The 14,245-nt window shown below is 42.2% G+C and overlaps 1 protein-coding gene across 8 annotated transcripts in view; it reads right to left on the bottom strand.

Annotated features, from left to right (window-relative positions):
* The window catches only part of NFIA (nuclear factor I A), a 383,622-nt gene that overhangs the window by 68,507 nt on the left and 300,870 nt on the right, over positions 1-14,245 (bottom strand). For all 8 annotated transcript variants that reach the window (XM_050804192.1, XM_050804211.1, XM_050804202.1 and 5 more), the window contains one exon: positions 13,735-13,863. In XM_050804192.1, coding sequence (XP_050660149.1) covers positions 13,735-13,863 — 129 coding nt within the window. The remainder of the gene's footprint in view (positions 1-13,734; positions 13,864-14,245) is intronic.

Below are 14,245 nucleotides of genomic sequence, written 5' to 3'. Positions count from 1 at the left end.
ACTGCAACCTCTGCTTCCTGGGCTCAAGCAATCCTCCCACTTCAGCCCCCAAGTGGCTGAGACTACAAGCATGTGCCACCACGCCCGGCTAACTTTTATATTTTTAGTAGAGACGGGGTTTCATTGTCATCCAGGCAGGTTGCAAACTCCTGAACTGAAACGATCCACCTGCCTTGGTCTCCCAACATGTTGGGATTACAGGTGTGAGCCACTGCTACCAGCCAAACACTACTTTCAAGGCATCCTCCTGAACTCGAAGTATCTTTCTGAATTCATCCCATAGGATTTGAGGATTAATCCTACTGTGGGTAGATTTCACAGAAGGAATGGAATAAGCAACAGAATAATTAGTCTAGTGATTAAAGTCAGGGGACCAAGTTTTAATTCCAGCTTGGGTATCGACTAGCAAGATGCCAGCCTCTTATATTCCTTAGTTTCCTCTACTACAAAATGACCTTGACTCTTCTGGCTTTAAAATCATTCACTCCCTGTGTTAACCTGGGCAAAGTTATTTAACGTTTCCAAGCCTACATTTTCTTATCTTTAAATAGTAGCAGCAATTGGTCAGGCATGGTGGCTCACACCTGTAATCCCAGCACTTTGGGAGGCTGAGGTGGGCAGATCACAAGGTCAGGAGTTTGAGACCAGCCTGGTCAACGTGTGAAACCCCATCTCTACTAAAAACACAAAAAATTAGCTGGGCATGGTGGCGTGTACCTGTAGTCCCAGATACTCAAGAGGCTGAGGTAGGAGAATCGCTTGAACCTGGAAGGCAGAGGTTGCAGTGAGCCAAGATCGTGCCACTGCACTCCAGCCTGGGCAACAGAGCAAGACTATGTCTTGGGAAAAAAAAAAAAAAGAAAGAATAGCAGCAATTTAAAAGGCTTTTCTGAGGATTAGAATTAATGTACACAGGTGCCTCATTCAATAAATGTGTTGAGAATCTACTATGTGCCAAACAGTATGCTAGACTCTGGGTTATTTAATATTCTTAGGATTGTTTTTAGAATAAATTGAGATACATGAAAAGTAATCTGGATTATACAGTGCAATGAGGCAACACCAGAGAACTGAGAATCAAGAGCCGAACTGTTTTCAAGTTACCCTGGGGGTCTACTGCATGAACAAATAGGCCTGGGTTTTTCTTGTGCTCTGCAAATGCTAACTGCAGGAACAAGCCACAGCTAGTGAGTAAGCTGAGCCCATTGGCCAGCGCTCAGGCCAGCTTTGCTGTTATCTCCTGCAGTGGGTAGCTATTATTTTTGCCTGCCCAGCAGTTCTTCACCCCTTCTTCTGGAAACAGAGCTCTAATGTTTCTTTGGGGAACTCTCTGTCCCTCAGCCTCAGCCTATGTGGTTAGGGTGGACTTGACTTAACCCGCTGACTTCCACGGGTGGACAGGGAAGCCGGCTCACACCAATGAGGCACTCCGTTGTCTTTTAAACATAAGGGTTGTTTTAAAAGTGAGCAAATGACCCAAACCCGGATAATCAGAATCATAAGCATCCAGGAGTAGGCCCTTCCCTAGATCTATTGTTGAAAAGCTGCTCTTTTTTCTCTTGGGATTATTAAATTGGTGGAAATTAAGCCTGGAGCTGCTCACACTATCTGGGCCACAGTCTGAGGATATTTAGCCTAAGAATAAAGCTGATACAGAGAATAGCAGACCTGGGTGGGGGTGGGGGGGTAGGGGAGGGGAGAGAGGGGGAAAAAGGGAGAGAGAGAGGGAGAGAGAGAGAGAGCGCGAGAGCAAGAGCTTTCTGAAGGTAGCATCTGAACACCTGACTCCATCTCTACCTGAAGCCATATACCCCTGGACTTTTCAGTTACATAAACTAATCCATTATTTGCTTTTGGGGGAGTAGAGGAATGGCAAAGCAACTTGGTTGGGTTTCTTTCATTTGTAAGAATCTTTCACTAGAACGAATATGTGTTAACACATCTACCGTTCATTACCTGGTATGTGACAATTCAACAACTCTTATTATGCTACTCAGGAATTTGGAGATTCAGAAAGATCTAGACATATCCCTCAGGGACACCAAAGTTCTAAAAATTCATATTTCATACCAACAAAGAGGACCCTTACATCCTGACATAAGTACATCCAAATCTCCACAAATATTTCAAACAGCTTGCTATGGTATTCCTCCATCTTCTTTAATTCCCTGCATATTCATCTCATCACAGGTGTAATCATTTGTCTAATATCTGTCTGTTCTGCTAGATTGGAAGAGCAGGACCGGCTGGTCTAGCTCGTTCATTAGGGCCCAGCACAGTGCTTGGCAGATAATAAGCGCCCAATAATTATTTGCCACATTGACTCTTACAAACAACAGATTCTTGGAAACAACAGAGGTGCATATCCCTTTAGGAAGAGCCATGCCTGAATGAAGGCAGATCAGAGCAAAGCCTAGATCATGGCTAAGGGGCTACGCCTTATGCGAGAGGGGCTGCTTGCTCCACTGGAAAGGTTCTCCCGTGGCTCCAAGTGTACAAGAGCAATGGGATGGGGTAACTGGGCTTGCTCACGTCCCCGAGACCACATCTCCTCTAGGCAAATGTGGCTTCTCCCCGAGAGGGGGAACACATTCTTCCTTCTGGACCAACATGAGCAGGTAGAAAGAGAGAACTGGGGATGGGGAGTGAGGAATGAAAGAATCATCGCAAGAGAACCACACACAAAAACAAATAGCAATATGGGGATGGGGGAATCTGAGAGATAATGAACACGTATGTATTGGATGCCTACTGTATACCAAGCTCTTTCCATGTGTCATCTCACTTCCCCTCCCAGAAAGCCTTTCCAATTTGGGACAGGTGAGAAGACAAAGACCAGCAGAGAATAAGTGACTTGGAGAAGCTGATGCAGACCCCAAGTGGCCGTCCAGGATCTGAATTCCATTCTGGCTGACTCCAAAGCCCACGCTCTTTTCATTGCCCTCTGCTGCTCCCATTTATTTTTCAGCAGTCAAATGATTTATTTGCTTTCAGATTTTTTTTTTTTTTTTTTTGCTCATAGACCCCTTATTATTGTAATAGCTGGCAATTCTGATGATCCTCAGATGTGTTTTGTGCATCAGAGAAAGGAATTTTTTCAGGGGGAAAAAGCAGCTACCATTCGATATGAAGAAATGGCAAATGTAAATTTACTGCCAAAATATGAAGTTTAAAAGACATTCCATACGTGCGGGTGATTCAATATGCTAGTTTCAATAACACGAAGGATGCAGCCTAGAATGGGTGACTCTTAGTGATACTGCAAGCACATTAATAGGGCCATACATTCCCATTTCGAGTATCAGCACTCACCCCTCCTTTCCTACATGGATGATAAGCTGATACTCCATAAACATTGTTAAAGCTACAGTCCCATGCTATAGTACTTCACTTAACCTTAACATGATTTATGATTCTGTCAATAGGGGAGGTTGAAAATCCTGCACTGAAGCTTAAATGTGAGCTTCATATTTAAAACAGTAATTGTGTATGTGTATGCATGTGTGTGTGTGTGTGTGTGTGTGTGTGTGTGTGTGAGAGAGAGAGAGAGAGAGAGGCAGAAGAAACCATTCCACATAAAGAGGAGATACAAGTTCAATCTTGAATTTTTTATTCTATGCTGAAAAAAGGAAAATAAATAATGAGTCTAAACATGGAATCAACTTTAGATTAAGCTAAACCAGAAAGAAGGGGCTTATCTGATTATGCGAGGTACAGTCGAAGCCCACGATACCAGGAAGTCTTAAAATGAGGGGGTTTCTAAGAAACCTTGCTCAGAACCACTGCCTTCACTACGTATGGATACGTGGGTCTATGCCTGTGTGTGCCTGTGCGCACGCGTGCACCAGTGAGGCACATAGGCCTGCGTGTGATTGAGAGGGACAGAGAGAAAGGGGCAAAGGAATTCCAAGGCAAAGCAGCTTCCTTTGTGAAGATGAGTTTAAATCCAGGTCCCCTGGGCTAATCACCCTATTCTCTTCAGCACTCACCCTGGAGGCCCTTTGCCTCTTTAAGAGATTAAGGAGCCAAGTGGTCTCACTGCTCTAACCTGTCCTCCCAGGGACAACATATTAACATGATTCCACTACGGAAGAGCTCTCTTTAGAAGTTTGCTGCAGGGATGACAAATTAACCCAGCAGGGTGTCCCACACATCTATCACAGTACAAATTATTAGTGTAATAGAGCTTTTAGTTGTGCATTTATCTAGTAATTATTGAATGTTACACAAACCCAAGCTGAGCAGTCATAGCCCTTTATGAGGGTGGCTCAGTGGGTGGCCTTACAGTTAATTTAGGATAGTTCTCCACTAGGCAGTTCACTTGCAGACAAATTAGCTAAACAGCCTTCTCCTTTAAATATTTTCCATGTCACAGTGAAACTCTTTACAATACAATAAAGGTACAGTTTTAATTACACGCTTCCTGACTTTTGTTTAGTTGTAGTTTTAAAACATTTGTTGGCACTCTTTTTTCCTTTGGCTGGGCAGTAATAGCTGCTTCTAAGTATCTGGCTAATGAATTTAATAATTTCCTGAACTGGGACTTAAAGGACCTTTGCAAAAAAAAAAAAAAAAAAGAAAAAAAGAAAAAAGCTGCTTTTCTTCTTTAGTGTCCTGCGACTTCAAATCCCATCCATAACACTGCCCATTAGGCTAGGCACTGGCACTTGAACTAACCCTGAATGAGGCTCACAAGCCCTCTTGCTTCTCTGTTCCATGCTCCTCAAAGGTGGTACTTGTTAGGTCTATGAGGCCTGCGTTTGAAAATCATTCTGGCAGTTCTTCTTGGAGAAAGGCAATGTAATGTTTTCTCAAGTGACATACTCCAATAATAAATAAACACCGTGCGTCTGTTGGCAGATTATTTCAGCGCCTTGTTAGCAACAGGTACCTAATTGCTTCTCATTTTCCCGAGATGATTCAATTGCACTAAACCAGGAGAGACAAATTAGATTCAGTGGATCACCAGCATGTTCTACAACTAAGTGAAAAGCGTTCCTAAGAGGCAAAGAAGTTTGTGGATATGACAGGAGAAAGATGAACAAACCTAGCACTTGGGGGCCTAGGCCAGGGGAGGGGGTGCCACAATTACAGGAGTGGTGAAACGTCAGGGGACACTCCTTCTGGAGGGACCTTAGTTCGGAGAGAAAAACTTATAATGCCACAGCAAAAATTCTACAAATAGAGGACCAAATAATTTTGAGCTCATTTCTCTTAAGGTCTATCCAGGTAGATCTGAATTAAAACTAAACTTGTATTAGGCTGGGCATGGTGGCACACGTCTGCCAGAATCAAGGCAATTTCACTTCTAAACTGCCTTTGCGTGTGTGTGTGTGTGTGTGTGTGTGTGTTTGATTCATAAAGAAGTGGGGTTTAACCTTGTGCTCGCATTTTGTATGTCTTAAATCCTCAGTACTTAGTTATCTAAGGGCATGACTTATTTGCTGTTGTAATCCCAGCACTTTGGAAGGTTGAGGCAGGAGGATTGCTTGAGCCCAGGAGTTCGAGACCCGCCTAGGTAACATAGTGAGACCCTGTCTCTACAAAAAAAAATTTAAAAATTAGCTAGGCATAGTGGCATGCGCCTGTAGTCCCAGCTACTTGGAATGCTGAGGCAGAAGGATCCCTGGAGCCTAGGAGGTCGAGGCTGCAGTGAGCTGTGATCAAGTCACTGCACTCTAGCTTGGGTGTCAGAGAGAGACCTTGTCTCAAAACAAACAAACAAACAAACAAATCAAATATATACTGAGCACTTAAACATGCTATGCCTCTTTCTATGTGCTGCTGAGTACATGCATTTGAATATTGTATTACTACACAGTGGAGAAGGAAAGAACTTCCTATTATTCTCAAACTTTCTCTGTTTCTTCAATCAAATCCATGCATTCATTCATTTATTTGACAATTATTTATTGAGTGCTTTCCTTATGCCGGGCACAAGGCAGAGGGATTCAGAGATAAATGATAAAGATGTGGTCCTTGCCCCAATAGGCCCTGCCATCTACTGATGACTGTCGCCCTGCTATTTTACCTCTCCTTCCCTGATCCTCTATTATTGTCTCTGCATATTATGAATCCACACTCCTCTAACCTTTCTTGGTGACCCCAACTTCCTGAAAGGTAATCTTAATTCTCATAATTCTCTGCGGTATATTTTTCTTGGCCAAACTGGGAGATATTGTTAACTTCAGGCCCTCAGATGTTTCATCACTGAGAGCAAGATCCCTGTTTGGGTCAGGAGGATCATGGACTTAGAGAGGTTTATAGTGCATATAAACTTCTGACTACCTCTCCAAACAGAAACTGGAATGATTCTTTGAAAGCTGCACAATAAATCTCTGGTTTATATGGCGATTGCTTTAGTGTATCTTAGGCGTATTTTCGGAATAAAGGCAATTTTACTTCTAAACTCTCATTGCGTATTTTTTTTTGACTCATAAAGAGGTGGGGGTTTAACGTCATGTTTGCCTTTTGTATGTCTGAGTTCTTCGGTACTTAGCTATCTAAGAGCATGATTTATTTGCTGTTGATCTGTTTTGCACGCCTGTAATGTGAAGGCAAACTGACAATAGGAGTTAGGTGTTCCGCTAGTCTGGACTTGTGTAGTGCCAGAAGCCCCTGTAGTTGTCCACAAGGATGTCCTTCCCCTCATTTTCTATCGCACCCTGTGCTTCTAGCACAGTAATGCAACTGCTGGTTTCCTTGTCCTCTCGTCCTCCAGGAGGCAAGCACCCTAAGGACAGAATCCATGCTTCTCTTGTTCACTCTACTACTAGAGCACCTTGTGCACTGTAAGAGCTTGATAAACATTTGTGGAAAAAAATTAATGGGTCCCCAGATAGTAATGGATATCTGCAAGCTAATACAATATTGAAAAAAGCCAAACTGACCTCAAAAAGTGTCTCTGAAGTGGCGTGCACCTAAGAGAAACCCTGAATTTACCAGTAGCAAGGACTTATGGACTAATAAAAAAGGCTAAGTGATTTGTTTATGGCTGCTATTAAAAAAAAAACTCAGTGTGATGGCACAGGTTATGTTATGATTATCAAAAGATCTAAATGGATATGTTATGACTTTGACTCATAAAAAATGTGAAAACAAAGTAATTGTTTAAATAAGTGTAGTTAATTTCTCCCAGTCGGGGAGAAAAAGGTAGAAACTACTGATACGGCGAAAAAGGCACTGAACTGGAGACTTGATTTCTGGTCTTGGTTCTGGGTACCTCAGATTTCTCATCTGTAAAAATAATGGGGAATATGTTGCTAACTGTTAACCAGCATATTTATCCCCTATTTACCCACTGATAAAACCTTAATTTGATAGAGAGCAGCCATACACTCAGCTAAAAATTTAGAGTTTCCAGCCTCCCTTGCAGCTACAGGTGATCATCGGACATAGTCTGATTGTGCTGTAGAAGATCCTATGAAAAAGTGGCAGGATAAGCTGACAGGTCCTTTTTGCCCTCACCTTTTCCCTTCTTTCTGCTTGGCATGCAGACATAAGGCAGGAGGGCAGCGCCCATGCTGTGACCTTATAAAAACAACCCACTGAAACATGGCTAGGAGAAGAAATCTCAATCCCTGATGGCACTGCAAGTGCCACCCTAACAGCCTTGAATTACCTACTTGCTTTTTTTGTTTTTGTTTTTTTTGGGACAGGGTCTTTCTCTGTTGCCCAGGCTGGAGTGCCATCATAGCTCACTGCAGCCTCAAATTCCTGGGCTCAAGCAATCCTCGCACCTCAGCCTCCTGAGTATCTAGGACCACAGGACTTACCACTATGCTCTCCTAATTTTAAAAAATTTTTGTAGAGATAGGGTCTTGCTGTGTTGCCCAGGTTGGTCTCAAACTCTTGGCCTCAAGTGCTTCCCGCCTCAGCCTCTCAAAGTGCTGGGATTTCAAGTGTGAGTCACCATACCTAGCCACATACTTGTTTTTGTATGAGAAAAATGTGACTCCTTATTTTTTTAAGCCATTGTTCAGTCAGATATTCTGTTACTTTCAGCCAAAAACAATCTTTGCTGATACTGGGAACACGTTATACCAAAAGATTCCCAGACCATAACTCTTTCAATTACTTTCAATTGTGCTGCCCAATGTGGATCGTGTAGGCTGCTCCCTGTTCCTAAATCTCTAAGGCACAGAATTGCTTTACTTAGTGCAGAGTATTTAAAGAAACTATCATTCATTATCTTCTTAATCTTCAAAATAGCAAAGATTTTAAGCAAAAAGATAAGTTTTAAGAAGATCTAAACTTTCAAGAAACTTTAAGATGTAACTGATGATTACTCCAAATAATTCTCTAAGAAGTTAGCCCCTTCAGATCATCAACCAGGCAAACTTACAATTCTTGAAAAGGCAAAGGGACGAAGAAAGATTTCTTTTTTCAATTATCAGGAATAAGACAAATAGCCATGAGTAAATACTTTATTATGGTTACAATTTTAAGTCATGGTAAAAGAAAGTCTTTGAAAGCCCGATCTTTCAGCTTAAACTGCACAGTAATTATACTAATGTATAACGATGTACAAATGCCTCTACTGAAACGTAATATCTTCCCCCTACCGACAGGATATTCCCAAATAACCTCTTTACCTAATTCTAACCACACAGAGAAACAGGTGGCAAAGTATTATCCCCATGGTACAGATGGCCAAACTGAGGCCACAAGGTTAAGTGATTTATCAAAGCCACAAAGAAAGCCAATATCAGAGAGGGGATTCATTTTAAGAAACCACATGCCTCTACCTTTACACTGTAAATAGGGAAGTGGTTAGAACAACATAAAGAAAGCCCATAGCTCTTAGTAGCAAAGCTTTACTTAGAGAATTTTGCATAGGTTTTCTTTGGATACAACGCCATGGTTCTTCCACATCCTGGACATTTCTTACAAGGAAGTATTGCATGAACTATCACACATTTATCACCCTTGGCTCTTCTGAAGAAATGAAAATTCATCAGGGTCAGAGAGGGGATAAATGTCTCCTGTATGCATTTATATGCATTTTAATTACTTTTATTCATTCAAACAATATTTGAGCATAAAACCCACTGTGTGACGCACAACAAAGATAGTGAAATGTCTAAGTGAGAGATCCTTCCCTTTGGAGGTTCTCCTCTAGGAGACATGTATATTAACTAACAAGGCCAGATGAGGTTGGTGGAGTCAATGTGCAGACACAAAAGGCAGCAGGAGCTTAAGCCGTGTGAGATGATGGCAAGCTGGGTGGAGGAGAGGAGGTTTCACTTTGAAAGTAGTGCTTGAGCTGATCTGGGGGGATGGGCAGAATATTGCTGCGCGAAGGCAATAGGGACAGCATGATATTTTCAAAGCCTGGGTGAAAAAGGATTATTTAATTGTATGACCTGTGTGCATACTGTACTTCCAGGCACTGTGAAAATGAGTACAAATACACGATTTCCTTTGCTCCTAACATAATACAATTTTTTTGAGTTAGTGATGATGATCTCCAACTTAGAGATGAGAAACCTTTGGTTCAGAGAGAAAAGCAATGTGCCAAGTAGTGGACAGAGATTCAGACAGCAGCCTCTCTGAACCCCTGAAATTTTGTGCTTAACCACTGCCATAGGCTGAATGTTTGTGGCCCTTTAGGATCCAAATCTTGAAATCCTCACCCCCAATGTGATGGTAATAGGTAGCAGGGCCTTTGGGAGGTGATCAGGTCACAGGGTAGGGCCCTCATGAATAGGATTAGTGCCTTTATGAAAGAGACCCTAGAGAGCAACCCCGCCCCTTCTGCCATGTGAGGACACAGCAAGAAGATGCCATCTATGAACCAGGAAGTGGGCCCTCACCAGACACAGAAGCTGCCAGAGCCTTGATCTTGGACTTCCGCTCTCCAGAACTGTGAGTGATAAATTTCTGTTGTTTATAGGCCACCCAGTCCATGGTGTTCTGTTCTGGCAGTCAAAACAGATAAAGACAATGCTGTGCTATGCTACCTCCCTTCAACACCCTGTGTTTCTCCCTTTGCTTTGCAATCTTGAGAGAGGTTTTCTTTGTAAAAAGTGGCCACGAAATTTCCAAATGTAGCTTACGTTTGCAGCCAAAAGTAAGGCCCTTGGGTTTTTAGCGCGGTGACCTTGATTTGCTGTAGCTCTGTAAAACCTCACCTTCATTCTGAGCGTGGATGTGTGTTGGACAGTTATTGCTTACTAACTGGTGCTAGTCTAGTTGAGGCATTCCTGTGAGAAATGCTAGGGAAGGCAGTAGAAGCCTTGCAACCTAGTGCTAACCACAGAGCAGTCAATGGCCTCCCTGATCCCTGCCCCATGCCCTGGGGACCTGATAAAGGACATTCTTTTATTTTCTTCAAGACCCTTTAAAGTTTGATTCTCTGGATTCTCTAATAATTTACTATTTTGTGTTGTGGCAACTTTGCACAATAAAAGGAGTGTCAGAGGTTGAAACCTCCTTTATGTGCACATGTGACATCGATTCCACACTGACTCTTGGCAGCTATACTCTTCCTCCTCAATTTTGGTCTCATCTTCCTAAAACACCAAGTCTTACTCCCAAATGTGGTATCATTCCAAGCATTAGCTTTCCAACTAGTTCAGAGAAAAATGAAGGAAATTACAGTACCCATAGCAAATATGCCTTAAATAATGAGGCTAACTTCCAACCTTTTAAAAATATCTTAGCCAGAAAAATGTCTTACGTTAGCCTATCTCAACTCTTATGATTCTTACCACAAAGAGGCAACTGAAGTTTCATCTCAACTATTCCAATTCCCTTCACCAGACCACTAGCGGGGTGGGGCACGGTAAGAACGGGTACCTGAGTAGACTTTCCAGAAAGGAGAGCCGAGGATGCTGGGAGCCATCTTGAATTCTGGTGAAAACAAAGAATCTTTGGTATTCCATACTTCTTACACTAGGCATCTTTCTCTTTTCCTCAAACACAATTTTATGAATGAATATGATTAGACTGGAACTTGTTATGCTGTGAGCTAAGGAGGTTCACCCTGGTTCAACCCAGCGTGGGTCATTTTAGAAAACGTGCTTAGTCATCTAGCATGAAGAAGCTCTCAACCTGTACCCATGGGGAAGTGCTCATGACAATAATTTCTAGAACTACAGTTTTAAGGCAAGACACACATTAGACACTCTTAACATTTACTGACTAATGATAATATATACAGATTGCCTTATGCTCTTCATGGAATCGCCACAAATACTGTTTTATTGTTGTTTCTGTATAAGAATACAAGATTGGGAGGAAAGGGTCATTCATTATTAGTACTGTACCCATTGTATTGATGAGGACATTGAAAAACACAGAAGGTAAGAGGGAAGGAAAAGAGGGGAGGTTACCTGGCTCTCCTGATTGCTGGCATACTGTTCTTCTCAGTTCTTACTAACTTACTACACCACGAATCTTTCCTTTCCTTAGGATGGTCCTCCATTTATCTAAGCATCTTTTAAGATTTGACTTCAATGTTATTTATACTTTGAAGACTCTTTTTTCTTTGAGATGGAGTCTCACTCTGTTGCCCAGACTGGAATGTAGTGGCACCATCTTGGCTCACTGCAGCCTCCGCCTCCTGGGTTCAAGCAATTCTCCTGCCTCAGCCTCACAGGTAGCTGGGATTTACAGGCGTGTGCCACCACACCTGGCTAATTTTTTTGTATTTTCAGTAGAGATGGGGTTTCATTGTGTTGGCCAGGCTGGTCTCAAACTCCTGACCTCAAGTGATCTGCCTGCCTCGGCCTCCCAAAGTGCTGGGATTAGAGGTGTGGGACACCGCACCCCGCCTGAAGTCACTTTATTTGATACAAAGTGATAAGTAATAGTACATTCCACACCAGGATTTTTGTTTTGTTTTGTTTTGTTTTTTTTGAGACAGGGTCTGCTATGTTGCGCAGGCTGGAGTGCAGTGGTGCTATCTTGGCTCGTGGAACCTCTGCCTTCTGGGCGCAAGCAATCCTCCCATTGCAGCCTCTTGAGTAGCTGGGACTAAGGCACTCGCTACCATGCCCAGCTAATTTTTGTATTTTTTTCTAGACAGTGTTTTGCCATGTTGCCCAGGCTGACCTTGAATTCCTGAGTTCAAGTGATCTGCCCGCCTTGGCCTCAGAAAGTGCTAGGATTACAGGTGCGAGCCACCGTGCCCGGCCCATCATCTTTTACTTGCTTATTTCCTTGTGTGCCTCTCTTCTGTGGTAGATAACATGCTCTGTGAGGACAGGAACCATTGGTCCCAGTGTCTATAGAGTCACTCAGTAAATCCTTGTTTAAAGAGTGAATGAACCTCCATGGTCACCCCAACACCGAGCTCCTGCATGAACTTTTACCATTCAATTAGCATTTAGAATATGTGAACTTGACCCCAAACAGATGAAAAGTGACACGTGCCTCATCTCCTTCCGGCCATAAATATTCCGACTAAAAGGGTTTCATATCTCTGATCCCCCACTACAGTTTATATGCTCAATGAGTGTTAACTATGAGGATAATATTTTAATACTATTTAATAAGCCTCATTCTGGGACCTTCTAATTCAATTCTGATGCAGGTTTTCAAATTATATATCGATAGTAAGCCTCTCTGATTATACCACACATATACACAAATGAAAGAGGGGATCTTGAGAAAGTTCTACCAATGATCACAAGACGTTTAAAGATGAAGCAAGTAAGTTTCATAATTATGGATAAAGAAGTTGCTTCCCACAGTAGTCAAAATGCTTACTTTCTTCAATATGACTTCCATGTGTGCACCGGACTGTCCTCTTACCCGCCACATTTCCCTGATCTGCACACAGAGCATATTCATAAAGGGATTCAGATTTGTGGGACTAACATTGGGATTAATGCAAGAAACATCAGTTTCCCCAGGTATATGTCAAAGCAGAGAAGAGATCATAACTTTCTAGGACGTTTTATGATAGCAGCTGGTAGATCACAGATCTACCTAAAAGAAAATCTGATAAAGGAAAGCAAAACGTGGTTACAATTATTCATACTCCTACTGTGGGAGTTTCATAAATAAAATAATAAATATTTTTATATTGCAATAAGATCAAGTTAAGTGATTTGCTGACATTCTCTTGAGGCTTAAGGCTTGTCTTTAATGCGAAATACAAATCATATTTCTTGTGGACACATTTTAATAATAAACTTAAAAGCATATGAGACAAAAATAATGAAAACATTGCAATGAAAACCAGACAAACTATCTACCACTTCAAAAGGAACGAATGAAGACTGCTCGTCAACGCCCTGATGCAAACAACCTCAACACAAAATGCCACATATTGAACTCAGGTTTTATGGAAAGAGAGTCAGCAGGGATGAGAAAAAGTTACTACTTGAAAACAGGTAATTGACCATACGGAAATATACTCACCTAATGCATGCCTGTGTGCGTGTGTGTGTCCGCACACACACTCTCTCACACACACACACAAACACACACACAACTTGTAGAACAGATTTGATTTTGGTTCAAGTTACTTCCCATCTCTCTGCAAAAATCTCACTGGCAAACAAAAAAACAGATTTGGTCCCTGTTTGCTTTAGGAAAGGACAAAAAATTTGATGCCAAATCTCTCTGGTCTCTAAAATTCCAAGGCTGCCCCCAAGGGTAAGAAATTGGAACACTCACTGCCTCAGGAGCATTCAGGGGGAGTCCTCATTGTCTCTCATTTTGCTACTTGGGTCCAAAGGCCATGATATAAGCACAACCAAGGGTCCCTGTGGAGCAGCTCACCTCTGGGTCCTGTAATGACAGGTCGGTGATGCTGTGTGAACGCCGTTCCCAGGGAGGAGGTCTGCGAAGGGGAGGGGCTGCTGAAACCCGACTTCTCCGACTTCTTCAGTGTGGTTGGAGATGGCATTCCTGGCAAGAAGGATCAACTGGTAAGTACACTTTAATTCATGGAACAATGATTTGCGCAACCTAAAAGATAACATCTAAAGAATTAAAAACAAACAAAAAGAGGAATCCACCTGTGAAAGAAAAAGATGTTTTGAATTGCTTTGCATTTGTCACAGGAACAAAGAGGTGACAGAATAGCCCCCTGCTAAGTCGGTCTGTATTTGATTTCAATTTGTTCTACTTAATCGCAGTCCAGTTTTGGGTTATTGATCTTCTCTAATAATACAGGGTTCAACTTTTGCAGTGTTTCCTAAAAGATGTTGTTTGTGTCTGTGACCTCTGGGACCCCCAAAAGGAGACCATCTATGCTCATGAAGACTTCACATGCAATCATTTCATCTTG

Source organism: Macaca thibetana, chromosome 1 (genome assembly GCF_024542745.1).
Source record: "Macaca thibetana thibetana isolate TM-01 chromosome 1, ASM2454274v1, whole genome shotgun sequence".
Lineage (NCBI taxonomy): Eukaryota > Metazoa > Chordata > Mammalia > Primates > Cercopithecidae > Macaca > Macaca thibetana.
This window is presented reverse-complemented; position numbering and strand designations above follow the sequence as displayed.